This window comes from Chinchilla lanigera, unplaced genomic scaffold (genome assembly GCF_000276665.1).
Source record: "Chinchilla lanigera isolate Chin_1 unplaced genomic scaffold, ChiLan1.0 scaffold00005, whole genome shotgun sequence".
Taxonomy (NCBI): Eukaryota; Metazoa; Chordata; class Mammalia; order Rodentia; family Chinchillidae; genus Chinchilla; species Chinchilla lanigera.
Window position 1 is genome coordinate 34180288 of NW_004955406.1, and position 14270 is coordinate 34194557.

Consider the following 14270-nt stretch of genomic DNA (forward strand, 5'->3'; position numbering starts at 1 on the left):
AAATATTTTTTAATTAAAAATTCAAAACAAGCCAGACACAGTGGTGCACACCTCTCATCCCAGTACTCTGGAAGACTGGGGGCAGAAGAATGGTAAATTTGAGTCCAGCCTGGGCAACCTATGATTTACTGAGATCCTAAACTATTAAAAAAAAAAGCCGAAGATACTGCAAAGGCCCTTGGTTCAATCCTTATTAACGTCCCAAAAAAGAACAACCATTAGACAATACTAAAGACAAAAGGAAAATTGTATGCAATGCAAAGTATAACTGTATTAATGTCAACTGACTACTAGGGTGTTTACAGAAATGAAAGACCTATAAAGGGGGCAACTATTTCGGAAGTTGAGAAAGGATCACAAGTTCAAGGCTGTCCTGACAAGATCTGTCTCAAAGTTTTTTTTAAAAAAGGTGAGGGAGATGTGGTTCAGTGGTAGAGCATTCACCTAGCAAACCTGAGGTCCTGGGTTCAATCTCCAGTACTGCATAAATAAATAAATAAATAAACAAACAGCTGAAAAGGAAAAACTTAAATGCTGTACTATTGTAAATTCCATAGTTTTTACTATTATTCCCTTAGAATTGTAATTCAAACTATCTTCAAACAATTTTTATCAAGATTTGCTTAATGAAAAAAATTTCTATTGTGATTTGCGACATATGTACTTCTCTAAAGGTATTTCTATTTTTTTTCCGACTCTCTACTTCAAATTATTTAATAGTCACTTGCTACCATGTTACTACTACCCCCAAAATTAACATCGTTAGCAATCTATATATGACTTTCAAGTAATTAATATACCCATATTATTTTTATTTTAAAAATAAAAGGAGGAAAACATTAACAGACAGACAACCTTTTACAAAATAGCAAAAGAACAGTACAGACAATACAGAGTTATAAACAAAGTGGTAGGAAATTAACAATGCTTGTTGTAGTACATATTCATATCTTCAAAGTGGTTTCTCAAGAAAACAGATAGAGACATGCAATATTGATCAATCAAGGACTCACTGACAGTTTCTTTCAGCAAAGAAACAGAAGACAGTAGAACAACCATGTTAACTATCCTGTATATACATACATACAAAATGTCTACTTCTTTCCCTTCTCTTTTCCCACATCCCAATTGCCCTTTACCCTTGAGTGTTTTCCTATCATTTCACAATGTCTATCATACCTCCTAGTTTAAATTAACTCTTTCAGGTTTTACACTAGTGAGACAATGCGGTGCTTGCACATGCAGGTCTGATTTATTTCACTTATGAGTATGGTCTCTAGTTGTGACCATTTACCTATAAAAGCCTCGAGTTTATCTTTCTTTATAGCTGAGTAATATTCCATTATATAAAAGTACCACAATTTTCTTACCCACTCCTCATTTGGGTTGCTTCCACAATTTAGCAATTACAAATTGTGCTGCTATGAACAAAGGTACAGATATATCGCTGTGATATGTTTTTAGATCTTCTGGGAAAATACCCAGAAGGGGAACAGCTGGGTTGAATGGGACCTCTAGTTCTACTTTTCTGAGGAGTCTCCAAACTGATTTCCACAGTGCTTTCACCAGTCTGCATTCCCACCAGCAGTGGAGAAGGTTCCTATTTCTCGACAGCCTCGCCAGCATTTGTTATTGGTTGACTTCTTAATGCTAGCCATTCTTACTGGGGTAAGGTGGAGTCTCAGTGTCGTTTGAATTTGCACTTCTCGAATGACTAATGATGTTGAACACTTTCTCTTTTTTTGTTTTTTTTTTTTTTTGGTTTTGGTTTTTGTCCGGTATCGGGAACCGAACTCACAACCTTGGGCTTGCCAGGCAGGCGCTTTGCCGCTGAGCTAAATCCCCAGCCCCTGAACACTTTCTCATGTATTTATTTGCTATTTGTATTTCATTATCTGAGAAGTGTGTATTCATCTCAGCGGCCCATTTTTGGATTGGGTCTTTGAATTGGGGGGGGCTGGTGTTTTTTAATTCTTTATATGTTCTAGATAGAAGCCTTTTGTCTGAAAGACAGTCAGCTAAAATTTTTTCTTTTGCCTCTGCTGATGATTTCTTTAGACATGCAAAAACTTTTCAGTAGGATGAGATCCCAGTTGTTGATTCTTTGAAGTGTTTCACGTGCAGTTTGGTTTTTGTTCATGAACTCTCTGCCTACCCCTATGTCTTCAAAGTTTTTACCTACTTTCTCTTCCAATAGATTTAGTGTTTCTGTTTTAATATTGAGATCTGCGAACCATTTTGACTTGAGTTTGGTGCATGGCGATAGACTTGGGTCTATGTTCAGTCTTTGGCAGGTGGCAAGCCAATTTTTCCAGCACCATTTATTAAAAAGGGTATCGTTCTTCCAGTGAGTTTGTTGGGCCCCTTCTAAAGGTATTTCTAAATATACTTTCATCGTGTAGCCTGGGCACATACACCAGTTTGCCAATATATATTAAAATTTAATTTTTTAAACTTTCTTTATAACAATGAGGGAAGGGAAGAACATACAGGTCAGCTGTTAAGGTCAAGTATATATCTTGAGTCAATCGTGGACCCACTGAGTGTCAACCTGCTTATGCTGTATGACAAGCCACATCTTTCATACATATTTTAACGATGCCTTATTGAATATCTCATAACACTAGATTGGTATCATTGTAAATTTAAGTATGCACTCTACTCTTACATCCATCTCTATGAGGATATTAACTCGCCTATTTTTCCAAGATGATTGTGATAATCTATCCTGAGTTTATTCAACTTCCTTTATCCTATTGTTCCCTCAACTAAACATTTAAAAAGCATTATTCAGATCTTATCATATGTGGCCACTCTGCCACATGTGAAGATTGAATGATGGGAAGATTCTGACCCTATTCCTTCAAAAAACAAATATACAACCCAGAGTTATTCAATGAAAGGACAAGGAAGAGAGAGGACAGGAGAGGGCTGGAGCAGGGAGAAGAGGGAAAGAGAGAGGAGTGGAGGGGAGAAGACGAGAGGAGAGGGGGAAGCAGTAGGACATAGAGGTATATTTTAAGAGCTATAAAAGTGTAGATAGGGTACCATACAGCTTCAGAAAATCCTGCAAAAAATTTATTTTCTAAGTGAGGTTTAGAATAAGGAGAAAGGCCCAAGCAAAAGAAGAAATGAGATGGAAAAGGGAAGTGAAAACACAAATGCTACCCCAAACCAAACCAAACAAACAAAAAACAGAAAAGGCAGGCACAGGTGTGAAGGAAATTCTGCTATGCCGTTCCACTCACTAAATGCCTGTTCCTGCGTTCCACTCTGACCTTAAAGCCGATGGTGACCCCTGTGGAGTAACTACGACATCATTTGCAAAACGGGGTATTTTTCTGGTGGCAAAAAGCATACAACTGACAGTGTCAAAATTCAAACTCAAATCTATATTATTAAAATTATTTATTTAAATCATCAATGTAATGTAAGAAATAACATCCTAAGAACTCCTGCTATCACTCCATTTCAATTTCAAATCAGAAAGTAATTTTGTTGTTTTGTCTTCCCAATATGATGGTCACACTCAGCTACCCTCAATTATGGCGATATCATCTACTCTCATCTGAAAAAGAGAATCAGTTTAAAGAAAAAACTCGAAGATCAAAGAATAAGGCTTGAAGACCACCTCACGTGCACTCTTCCCACAGGCTTCTGTACATGAATCTCAGCGATACGCTCAGGTCAGAAGCAGAGCCAGAACAGCACTCACTTCTGATTCCCGCACCAATCATCCTTTCCATGATAGACTCTTAGACGAAGAGAATCATATATTTTCTTCTTTACATTTGTATTAGCAGCTTGCAAAAAAGGTACTCAATGAATAATTTTAAGTTCTTAAGGCAGGTAAAGCTATATGATACCTGCCTAGGTTGAAATGTTTAGTATTTGGCAAAACTTTTAATTCTGATAGGAGTAACAATAAAAAAAACTAAAAAGGCATGAAAAATATTGCCTTACTTTTACAAATGTATTTTTCAACTCTCCCACATGTCTACATTGTCTCGGAAAAACTTTTGCTCTCCTCTTAGTTGAAATGTTTTCCCATCTCCAACAAGTATCAATAAACTGGATTACAAAGTTTGATAAATTAAAGAGGCTCTGTTCTGATTGGTTTATAAAGAGAAATTCTAATAAGGAAACAACTCATATTTTAAAAGGGATAACTTTAAAAGTAATTCTCAACATATTCAAATTCACATTATTAGGATAAACACTTTGCAAACTTATCAAGTTCTATAATTTTGGTTTGATAAAATTGTGTCTTCTGATTTAGGAAATGTTACATACAGTACAAACACATATTTTATGACTTAAGTTTGTTATTCTCAACTATATGCTGGTTATTGAACAAATAAGCCAACATGACATATTTAGGTTACATAGAAAATGAAAATTTCTATTCAACTAAATTTAGCCATTACTCTAGTAAACTTTAAACAATAAAATTACACTTTGTAGAATAATATTTAATATTATTGAGCATAGTATTTTTTAAATTTCAAGTAATTAAAATTTTGATCAGATATTGAGTTAATAAAAGGGTAACTTCCAGGTTTAAATGCTGAATTACTGTTAAATTCTATTTCATTTCCTTTTTTCACGTGCTATACAAAAGCTAGTCCTTTTAGTCATCTTAACAAGCATATTCATCTTTCCTACTTTACAAAGATGTAAAAATGGCATGTTTAGCTGGAGGAAGTTGTATCATGGGTATTCACAAGCTGTGGTGGTCTATTAAAATGCTCTACATAATTCAAAGTTCTCTTGTCCCCACCTCAGGTTTTCAGGTTTTGTTTTTGTTTCCTGTCAAACATAAATTAGTTATTTTTGCTAAAAGTTATAATCTATGTGTGTTTAGAATTCTACTACTATCAAGAGTATCAGAAAAACACAATCTGGTATATATTTTTTAAAGTAAACAAATACTTTTAACCTTAGTAGGAAAATAAAGCCATTGTTGGGTTTTTCTTTTTAAACCTTTGGACTCCTTTACATTCTTGGGACTTACTGAAGACTCTGAAGAGCTACTGTTTATTTTATTTTTTTATTTTTTTTGGTTTTTTTTTTTTTTTTTTTTGGTTTTTCTCCGGTACCGGGAACCGAACTCACAACCTTGCGCTTGCCAGGCAGGCGCTTTTGCCACTGAGCTAAATCCCCAGCCCCGAGCTACTGTTTATTTATAACTATTTAAATCTATCATAGTAGAAATTGCAACAATCTTTTAGAGAAGTGTGAATTCATTTGGCAAAAGTAACCTGAATTCCCTGCACATTAACACAAAAAGTATAAATGTGATAGTGATGATGAAATTAGTTTTAATCATTTCAGCTTTGTGATCCCTAAAGTATTCTTATTCTTGGATAAGAATATAGTGAAATGTGATTTCTGTCCTGTGTGATACTATCTGACACTGAGGTTATGAAACTTGCTAAAATCCCCTCAATTTTGATGAGCTTGCTTCCTTAGTTTCCTGAGTAATGCCTTTGCCTAAACACAACAGTTATTCTTACCCCCACAGCAATCCTCAAATTTCAATATTCATGCCTTTGTGTTTCCTTAGGCTGCAGATATTCACCATTCCTATTAAATCCACAAAGCCCTTTCATCACTCACATGAAAGATTTTTCATTATTTTTGAAGTGATAAAAATTAAACTGTTTTCTCTTCATTACTCTTCTCCACTCTCTCCCACCCCCAAATACAACCTTTCCATGCAATCTCTTTTTTTCTGCTGCACATGCGCCTTCTTTTTCATTCCTAGTATAACCAACTCTAGCTTTCACACTTTTCATCTGAATTCTGCAGTAGCTACCTCATTAATATCCCTTGTCCCCCATTTCTACTACCGCCAATCCAGGCTGTAGTCTAATCCCACATTAATCTTCCTAACACCGTGATTTTGTTATATTATACTTTCCTCGAGTTCATTTGAGAAACCAACTTTTTGGCACGGCAAAATGTTCCTAAAATCCAAATTTGTTTATTTTATGGTTTTATCTCTTACTTCTTCCCCATACAAATCCTTTCACTTTTTTTTATTAAAAAAACTTAATCACAACTCCTGAAATATGCTGTTGGTTCTTCTACTGCCAAAAAAGGAAAAACACGACTGAAAATGTGCAATAAACTGACACCAGTTAAGTCCATGTGGTAGAAACAAAGGGCAATGGATCAGTATTACTGTATTGCTTTGAATAAAATCACACACTGTTTAATAATTATAATGATACTGATGGAAAAGCTATTAGGATAATCCTTATTAAACAGGGACTAAAATAACTGGGGAGAGGTTGGGAGGTCTTGATAAGAATGAACATTACAGTTTAATGGTTAAGTGCACATACTTTTGAGTCAGAAGACAGTGCCTTCAAGCCATAGCTCTGCCTCTTAGAACAAGCAGTGTGACCTCAGTTAATTACCTACGTAAGCCTCAATTTGAGGGATGATACTATCTCCCAGTACCCACAGGAGAATTTGAAAATGCAATGAATTATGCACATAAAGCACCTAATATAATGTATACAGTAAGAGCTAAATAAAGAAGTTTTTTAAAAAAAAAGTTATTGAAGGACTCTAAGGCACAGTGAAAAGGCTGGTTAAGAAGTGCATATGTAGTAGAATAAAGTAATAAATAAAAAGTAAGGCAGGTAAGAAACACACAGAGTACTTGTGTCTTCTGTAGGATTCAATATATTTATCAAAAAGCAAGTAGTAAAACCAATCTTCAAGGCCCTGTGCTAGAATCTCTTACAAAGCTTTGTTTCTTTAGATATAAATTGAGGTAATTAGACAACATGGTATCTAAAGTTCCTTTCAGCTCTTTAAAAAAAAAAAACTGTGAGAACTGCTGTGAACTAGAATCCTAAGGATTATGGATGTTCATTATCATTACATGGTTAATTGCTTTTTTATGGAAAAATAGCCAAAATTTCACAACAAAATAATAGGAGAATCACAATAGTTGATACACTGAGTATTGTTATCTTTAAAGTAGTTAATTAGCATACAAGATATGGGCTGATAAAATTCTCCAAATGACATTAGCACAAACTTTTCAATGAACTAAGAGAAACTAGTAGTATAACTACCTTGCACTTTGCTTTTTTTCCTTTTCCCTTCCTTCCTTTCCCCTTTAGCCCATCTTTGTTCCTTTTTCCTTTTGAACAATTTCTTCCCATTTCACAGTATCTATTGTGCATTTCAGACCTTATTTACTCTTTCAGGTCCTCACACCAGGGAGACAACACAGTTCACTGCTCTGTAGCCCACTAAGTATGCGAAGGCTTACTGATGTTCTGTTGCCCTCACACAAGTTCCGAAAACAAAGGAACAGTTCTGCCCCAACTAAAAAATTCCAAGCACTATTTCTGCAAGTCACAAAGACAAAGAGCAGTGGATCATCTCACTAAAACTTTTACTGCAGGTGAGCACAATGACATTATCACTTCACTTCATAAGTGAAGCCAAAGTGAGGAGTCTCCAGACCTCCGAAGAACTCTCGAGACCATTGTAAGAGGTAGAAACAATACCAAAAACAACAAAACAGAACTGAAGAGAAACAGAAGACATTCCTGAATAAGGAGAGAAGAAATAAAAAGATAAAGAAAAGAACATTTCAAAATGGTAAAATCAATCAGCAAGACTATTCTTTGGATACTGCGGGGGAATACACCCAATTACACTTATTTCCCAGTGTCCTCACTGTAGGGACCTATGTTATATATTTATTTACAAGTCTATTCTTTCTCTAAAAGGTTAAAATTAAATTTATAGTACATTTTATTTGGAAGTATGGCCAAGGGTTGCACTAGATCTAATTAATACTTTATATTTCCATTTAATTAACTTCTTAAGTCAGTTGCTAATTTTTAAGTCTTTCAGATTTCCTTTCACATCTAGAGATTTATCCTTCCACTCATACGTCTGTATATTTATTTCTGAATGAACTGCTTTAAAGTTACACTTTTATCAAATTTAATTTTTATAAACTGTGAAAATTATGTCTGTGATCTTAAATTATAAGTTTACTGCACTATAATTTTTTTTTTTTTGGTTTTTTTTCCAGTACCAGGAATTGAACTCACAACCTCATGCTTGCCAGGCAAGCGCTGTGCCACTGAGTTAAATCCCCAGACCCAGCACTATAATTTTAACAGTGAAAAAATTGCTTTCTCTCATTTCTTTTAAGAAAAATAAATGAGTGCACTCATTAGGCATCCAGTAAAAAGTACTTATTTCTATAAAAACAAGTTTCTATTGTTACCATACAATATATAATTTAACTTCATATGATAAATCTAGAATATGAAATTTTGAATATTTTACTATTTATATACATCAGTTACAAACATTTCATCATTTTGGTCATACTAAATTCTTTTTTTTTTTTTTTTTTTTGGTTTTTCTCCGGTACCGGGAACCGAACTCACGACCATGCGCTTGCCAGGAAGGCGCTTTTGCCGCTGAGCTAAATCCCCAGCCCCTCATACTAAATATTTAAATAACTATAGAAAATATAATTTAAAATACAAATGGAATTAATTCATCCTGCACTCTCCCATGCTTTGTCTTTTTAAGAAAATAAAGCAATAAGCAAGAGTTATTTAAAAATAAGAAAACAATGCCAATTCAGTTTCTACATGTAAGTGATTCAGATATTACTGTGACAAGAAAAAAATAATCACAGAAGTTATACTTATTTCTAAATAGAAACAATGAATATATCTACCAAATATTAAGTAATATCAAGTTTTTGAAATAATTTTTAAATGTTTCCAAATATGTGTTCTATAAATAAAAGAGTATTAAAATATATTGAAACTGTCAATATCCAGACCCTATTATTTCCAGCATTAAAGCTTTTTCACTTATCTACTTGGTAACTTTAAAAGATTCTTCCATATATTCTCCACACATGCTTTTTCCTCACAGTTGATCAAGAAAAAATAATTATAGTCATGTGCAGCAGTAGCGGTAGTGGTAATAGTAAGAACAATGACAGTACTCTAATTTTAATGTCTTTTTAAAATTATGTTTCCCAACCTGGTCTCCAAAGTCCTCGGGGAATTTCCACAATACCACAGGATCTGCAAATAATTGACACATATCATTAAAAAAAAGGCAAAGGAAGACATGTAAAGCAACAGTCTTGCTAAAATGGTCTTCAAATAGTTAAGGCTGTTTTCATTATAATTTGTGAAGTTTTCTATAAACACAGCTGGGTCAGGTTCACTTCTCTCCTTTTATCACGTTAAGTATTTTGATCTTTTAAGGGTTTCATAACCTTTAAAACAACATCAAATGAAATTAGTAACTTGATCAGTGTTACTAAAAATCATTTCTTTTAGCAACCCACCTCTTTACTAAGTTTTCTAAGATTCTGAACACTGAACTTCCAATTTAAAAATATATGTATCTTTATTGGTTTTATCTTGAAAATAAAAACATAATTGTTGTAAATATGTACTCAAATATCTTATGGCCCTCAAAGACTGACCAAAATACAGTACATCATCTTAAATTTGCACTTAAAATTACTATTAAGAATTTATAAAAATAGTACTATCAGCCTTCTACCAGTTTTTAAATACCATAGTTATGCTCTATAAATCTTTTTTAATATTACAGATAAATCAGTATTTAGGTATAAGGCAGCTACTTAAAATACAACTGATATTTGCAGGATACTTAAATTTGTTCTACTATACACCATAGTAATTCACATACATAAATCAACATTTTTTAAAAAGTCACAAGTTTTTTATTTTCATTATATCTCACACACTTCCAACTTAATGTAATAAAATGAAGTTCTTAGTTTTAATCAGCACTAGTACATATTTTGGTCATAGATTTATAATCTTGTCAAAACAAACTTATGAATATTTCTAATGGTTTTAAAAGAATGATATAAAAAAATGGATTAACATTATTTCTGAAAAAAACTTTAAAAACTCACAGTAAAACTAATATGAATGACAAGTACCGACAACTTGACAGGGTTTGAATTCCACTCCCAATAAAAGGGTTTTGTTGATCAAGAATATCACTTTATGTATCCAGTCGGTGTAAAACTACAGCTCCATTATATTATTTCCATTATTATACAGAGCTTTTTAAAAACTGCAACCTAAGAATGTATAATTTCCTAATTGTTAATTCCAAAATATAATGAATGCATAATAGCATTTTTAGCATGAGCAGGCTTCTCTTGTATTTTCACTTTAGGTAACCAATTGTTTTCACATACTTAAAAATAAAAAAGCATGCTTTCCACAATTAAACTTCTCACTTAAGAATTTAAAATTTTCCAAATAAATTAATAAAAATACATCATTTTTAAAATAGTATGTAAAAATAATACATCACAAATTTATGAAGGTAACAGTAAGAGATTATGTTCTCATATAAAACAAACACACACTTATGAAGTAAATGTGAAGTGTGTTATAGGTCATCTAAAAGTCCTCAGATATTAATGCCCTGAGGATGATTAGAGCTAGGGTTTCCAAATGGGAAAAATACACATACGTTCCTATGGCAGCTTCACAAAATAATAGCGGCTAAGATTTGCATCCCACAAAGCAAAAGTGTATGATAGAGTCTTCATGAAATGCTAAGTAAAAGCTATCATGGTGATGAATTAATACAAAAACTAGTGGCTGGGAGGGCACAGTCGCACATGCCCATAATCCAAGCACTGAAGAGGCTAAGGCAGGAGAATTACCAAGTGCTTTGGGCCAGCCTAGGCCAGCCTGAGTTTAAAGCCAGCCTGAACTACCTCATGAAACTCTGTCTCAAAAACAAAAACAAAAAGCGAAAAACATTAAAATTAAGGGCCATATAAACACATTATCATGCACAACATAATCTCATAAATGATATTAAGGGGTTTCAATAAGAATATTTACACTATATATCCCTTTTAAACAACCTCAACTTTACAGTTACCATTTGAGAAAAAATTTCTTCAAGTTTCTAACACCTCTGTCTTAAAACCAGGACCTTGTTCACCTTCCTGGACAGCCCGTGGTCACTCTGCTCTCACTGCTGCCAACACTGAGTTAACTAAGGTTTGCAGAGTGACTTTTCATTCATCTCTTATTGTTTTCTGTTGTTCTGTGTACTTTTTTTCTCACAGAAGAAAAAGTGGTTTAAACATCTAGTAGAAAACATCCTATTTTTTTAATTAAATCCTGTGCTTCGGGACTCAAAACTGTATTAGAATCATGTGGAGCCATATTCTGAAATGGATTAATTTTGGTGCTGTTTATATGGTTACATTTAGACCATATCTAATATATCTTTGTAGCAACTTTTCAGAAGTACTACAAAGAAAAAAGAGATCTGTGGAAAAAGTCCTGTTGTACAACTTTGTACAAAGACTGAATTTTTCTGCTCCCTGAGGATTACTTTCTCAATTACATACTCAATATTATCTAGCAATGTGAGGCCAGTTTTATGCTGATTTTATGGCTGAAGGGATGAGAGTTCCTGGCAGGAATCACAATTGTCAGTGATATCTAATAATATACTGTTCCTCCTTCTTCCAGTGTCCACTGGTAATTAAAAAGAGACATCTATATTCCTAAAAATACAAATATATATGAAAGGAAGAATACAGAACTTGGTTTTGATATATAGCTAATCTTTATTTTAATAAGATAAAATTACAGTAAGAAAAACTACACAAATTTTTAAATCAGTAAGTTTTAAAGGTAATATTTTAAGTATTATTTTTGTACCACTAGCAAAAAGACTCCTAATTCATAGAAATGACTTTTTAAAAAGGTAAAGTAAGATAAGTTCAGAAATATTTTCTTTCTCAATCAGACATTTCACATTTTCTGGACCTTAACAGAAAATAAAAATTAAAATAATTTAGAATATAAATGTGACCATACTAAACTACAAAGAATATGCAGAAAAAAATTTTCTAATTTGCATAAGTGAAGAAATTTACTTAATTCTGTAGAATCCAAACATGGATGAAATATACAGTACCTTTTAAATTATTCATTTTTAAAACCACAATTGAGACTATATGCTTCTGGAAAAACAGAATGTAAAACATTCATATTTTGTTTGATTACACCTTCTAGTACTTGATTTACTTATATTGTAGAGTCACATGTTTACGTATAAGGAAACTAAAGCCAAAATAATGAAGAATTTGCTTGATCACATAGCTAGCCAATGCCACAGACTACAGTTTTCCTTGTTGAGATATAAGCACCACCTATTTAAGTTTCCAATAACTGATAACTTTTTGTGGCTCATCTGACAAGTTCAATTTGTTTCATTCAAAAACCCATGCAGCAGTGAGGCATGGGGCACATGCATGTAATCCCACCTACTCAAAGTGGCTGAAGCAAGAAGATAGCAAGTTAGGGCCTGCCTGGGCAGCCCTGCAAGACCCATCTAAAATATATACACATATATGTGAAAATGTATTCACACATATTCTGTTATGTACATATGTATAAATGTATATATACATATACTGTATGTACATATAATAGAAACATATGTGTATATACACACATTTATATACGAACATTAGACAGCACTAAACAGGAATAACCTCTGCCCTCCAATGCCCCACAGTACCCATGAACAGAAATGTTAAAGGGCTACCTAATTTTTATGTGAGGATTATTTTGAGGAAGGTACACTGCAGGAGCATTTGAATTCAGCTGAAAAATTCACTGGCTTAATAATTTCAAGAAACTTGTTAATGAAACAATAGTGTTATCTTTTGAACATAAATGAGCAGAACTCATTATCAAAAATGTCTGAATTCTTTTTATTCTTCTACCCACAGAAATATAATGGTGAACTTAAAACAGGGTCTTTACTATTTACATATTACAAAGCTACAGTGATAAAAACAGCATGGCACTGACACTAAAACAGACATGTGGATTGATGAAATGGAAGAGAAAAAGTAGAAATACCTCAGTCACATTCAGCTCTTTGAACTTTAACAAAGGTATCAAAAACACACACTGGAGGAAAGATAGCCTCTTTAATAAATGGTGTCTGGAAAACTAGCTACCCACACACAGAAGACTGAATGTAGACCCATGTATTTTACCATGTACTAAACTAAAATCAAAATGGATCAATGATCTAAATGCTAATATAAAAACACTTAATCTGCCAAAGAAAAAATAGATAAAACTCCTAAAGACATAGGCATAGGTAAGAACTTTTTTTAACAGAACCCAAATTGCACAGGAAATAGTATCAAGAAAGAACAAATGGAATCATATCAAATTTAGAAGCTTCTGCATATGAAAACAACTAACCAACAGAGTCATGAAGAGACAACCTACAGAATGGGAAAAAATTTGCCAGCTATTCCTCAAGAGGACTACTATCTAGAATATATGAAGAACTCGAACAGTCAGAAAAAATGGGTAACTGAAATGAATAAACACTTCTCAGAGAAAAACATAAAAATGGCCGATAAATAAACAAAACAATGCTCAACATCACTGGCCATTAGAGAAATACAAATTAAAATCACACTGAGATTCCAACTTACTCCAGAAAAATGGCTATCATCAAGAAATAAAGTAATGACAATTGCTCGTGAACCTGTGAGGAAAAAAGAACCATTCTACTTTGTTGGTGGAAATCTAAGTAAGTACAACCACTATGGAAATCAGTATGGGGATTCCTCACATAATGGAAGCATTCTTACAGCAGCAGAAATAAGGTAAAATAAGGGCTGAGAGTGGCAGCAAGCACCTGTAATCCCAGCACTGGAGAGACTGAGGCAGAAGGATCATCAAGAGTTCAAAGCCAGCCTGGGCTACACAGTGAGTGAGTTCCTGGCCAACCTGAACTATATAGTGATACTCTCAAAAAACAAAAAAGTAAAAGAAATACATGTACCAAATCTGGTATCTTAAGCTCTGCTCTTCTTTTCACCCATCAGTAACAATGTTTTCTGTTATGATCACAGACAGGTACTGAACAACAGCACATCAATCTCATTCTCCCCTCTGCATCTCTAGGTGTTATGGTTTATATCAAGACTGTTCCCCAAAGGCCACAAGTGCTCATTGGCAGTGTTTCTAGAATGCGGGCAATACAGCTGGTTTGCAGTTAAGAAGAGGGCCCTGGTCAGGGGAGGCAGATCACTGGGAGTATGAGGTGGCAGGTTATACTGTATCCCCTTCCCAGCTCCTTTCTTCTCTCTCTGCTTCCTGGTCACACAGATGTGAGCAGCTTTTCTCCACTCAGGCCATCACCAT

The 14270-nt window shown here is 33.7% G+C and overlaps 1 protein-coding gene across 1 annotated transcript in view; it reads right to left on the bottom strand.

The window, feature by feature from the left end:
• Positions 1–14270, bottom strand: part of Dennd1b (DENN/MADD domain containing 1B) — a gene marked incomplete at its 5' end in the record, with an annotated part of 220228 nt that overhangs the window by 158780 nt on the left and 47178 nt on the right. The window contains 1 exon segment of the mRNA XM_013521889.1: positions 9049–9092. Within this exon segment, the coding sequence (XP_013377343.1) occupies positions 9049–9092 (44 nt within the window).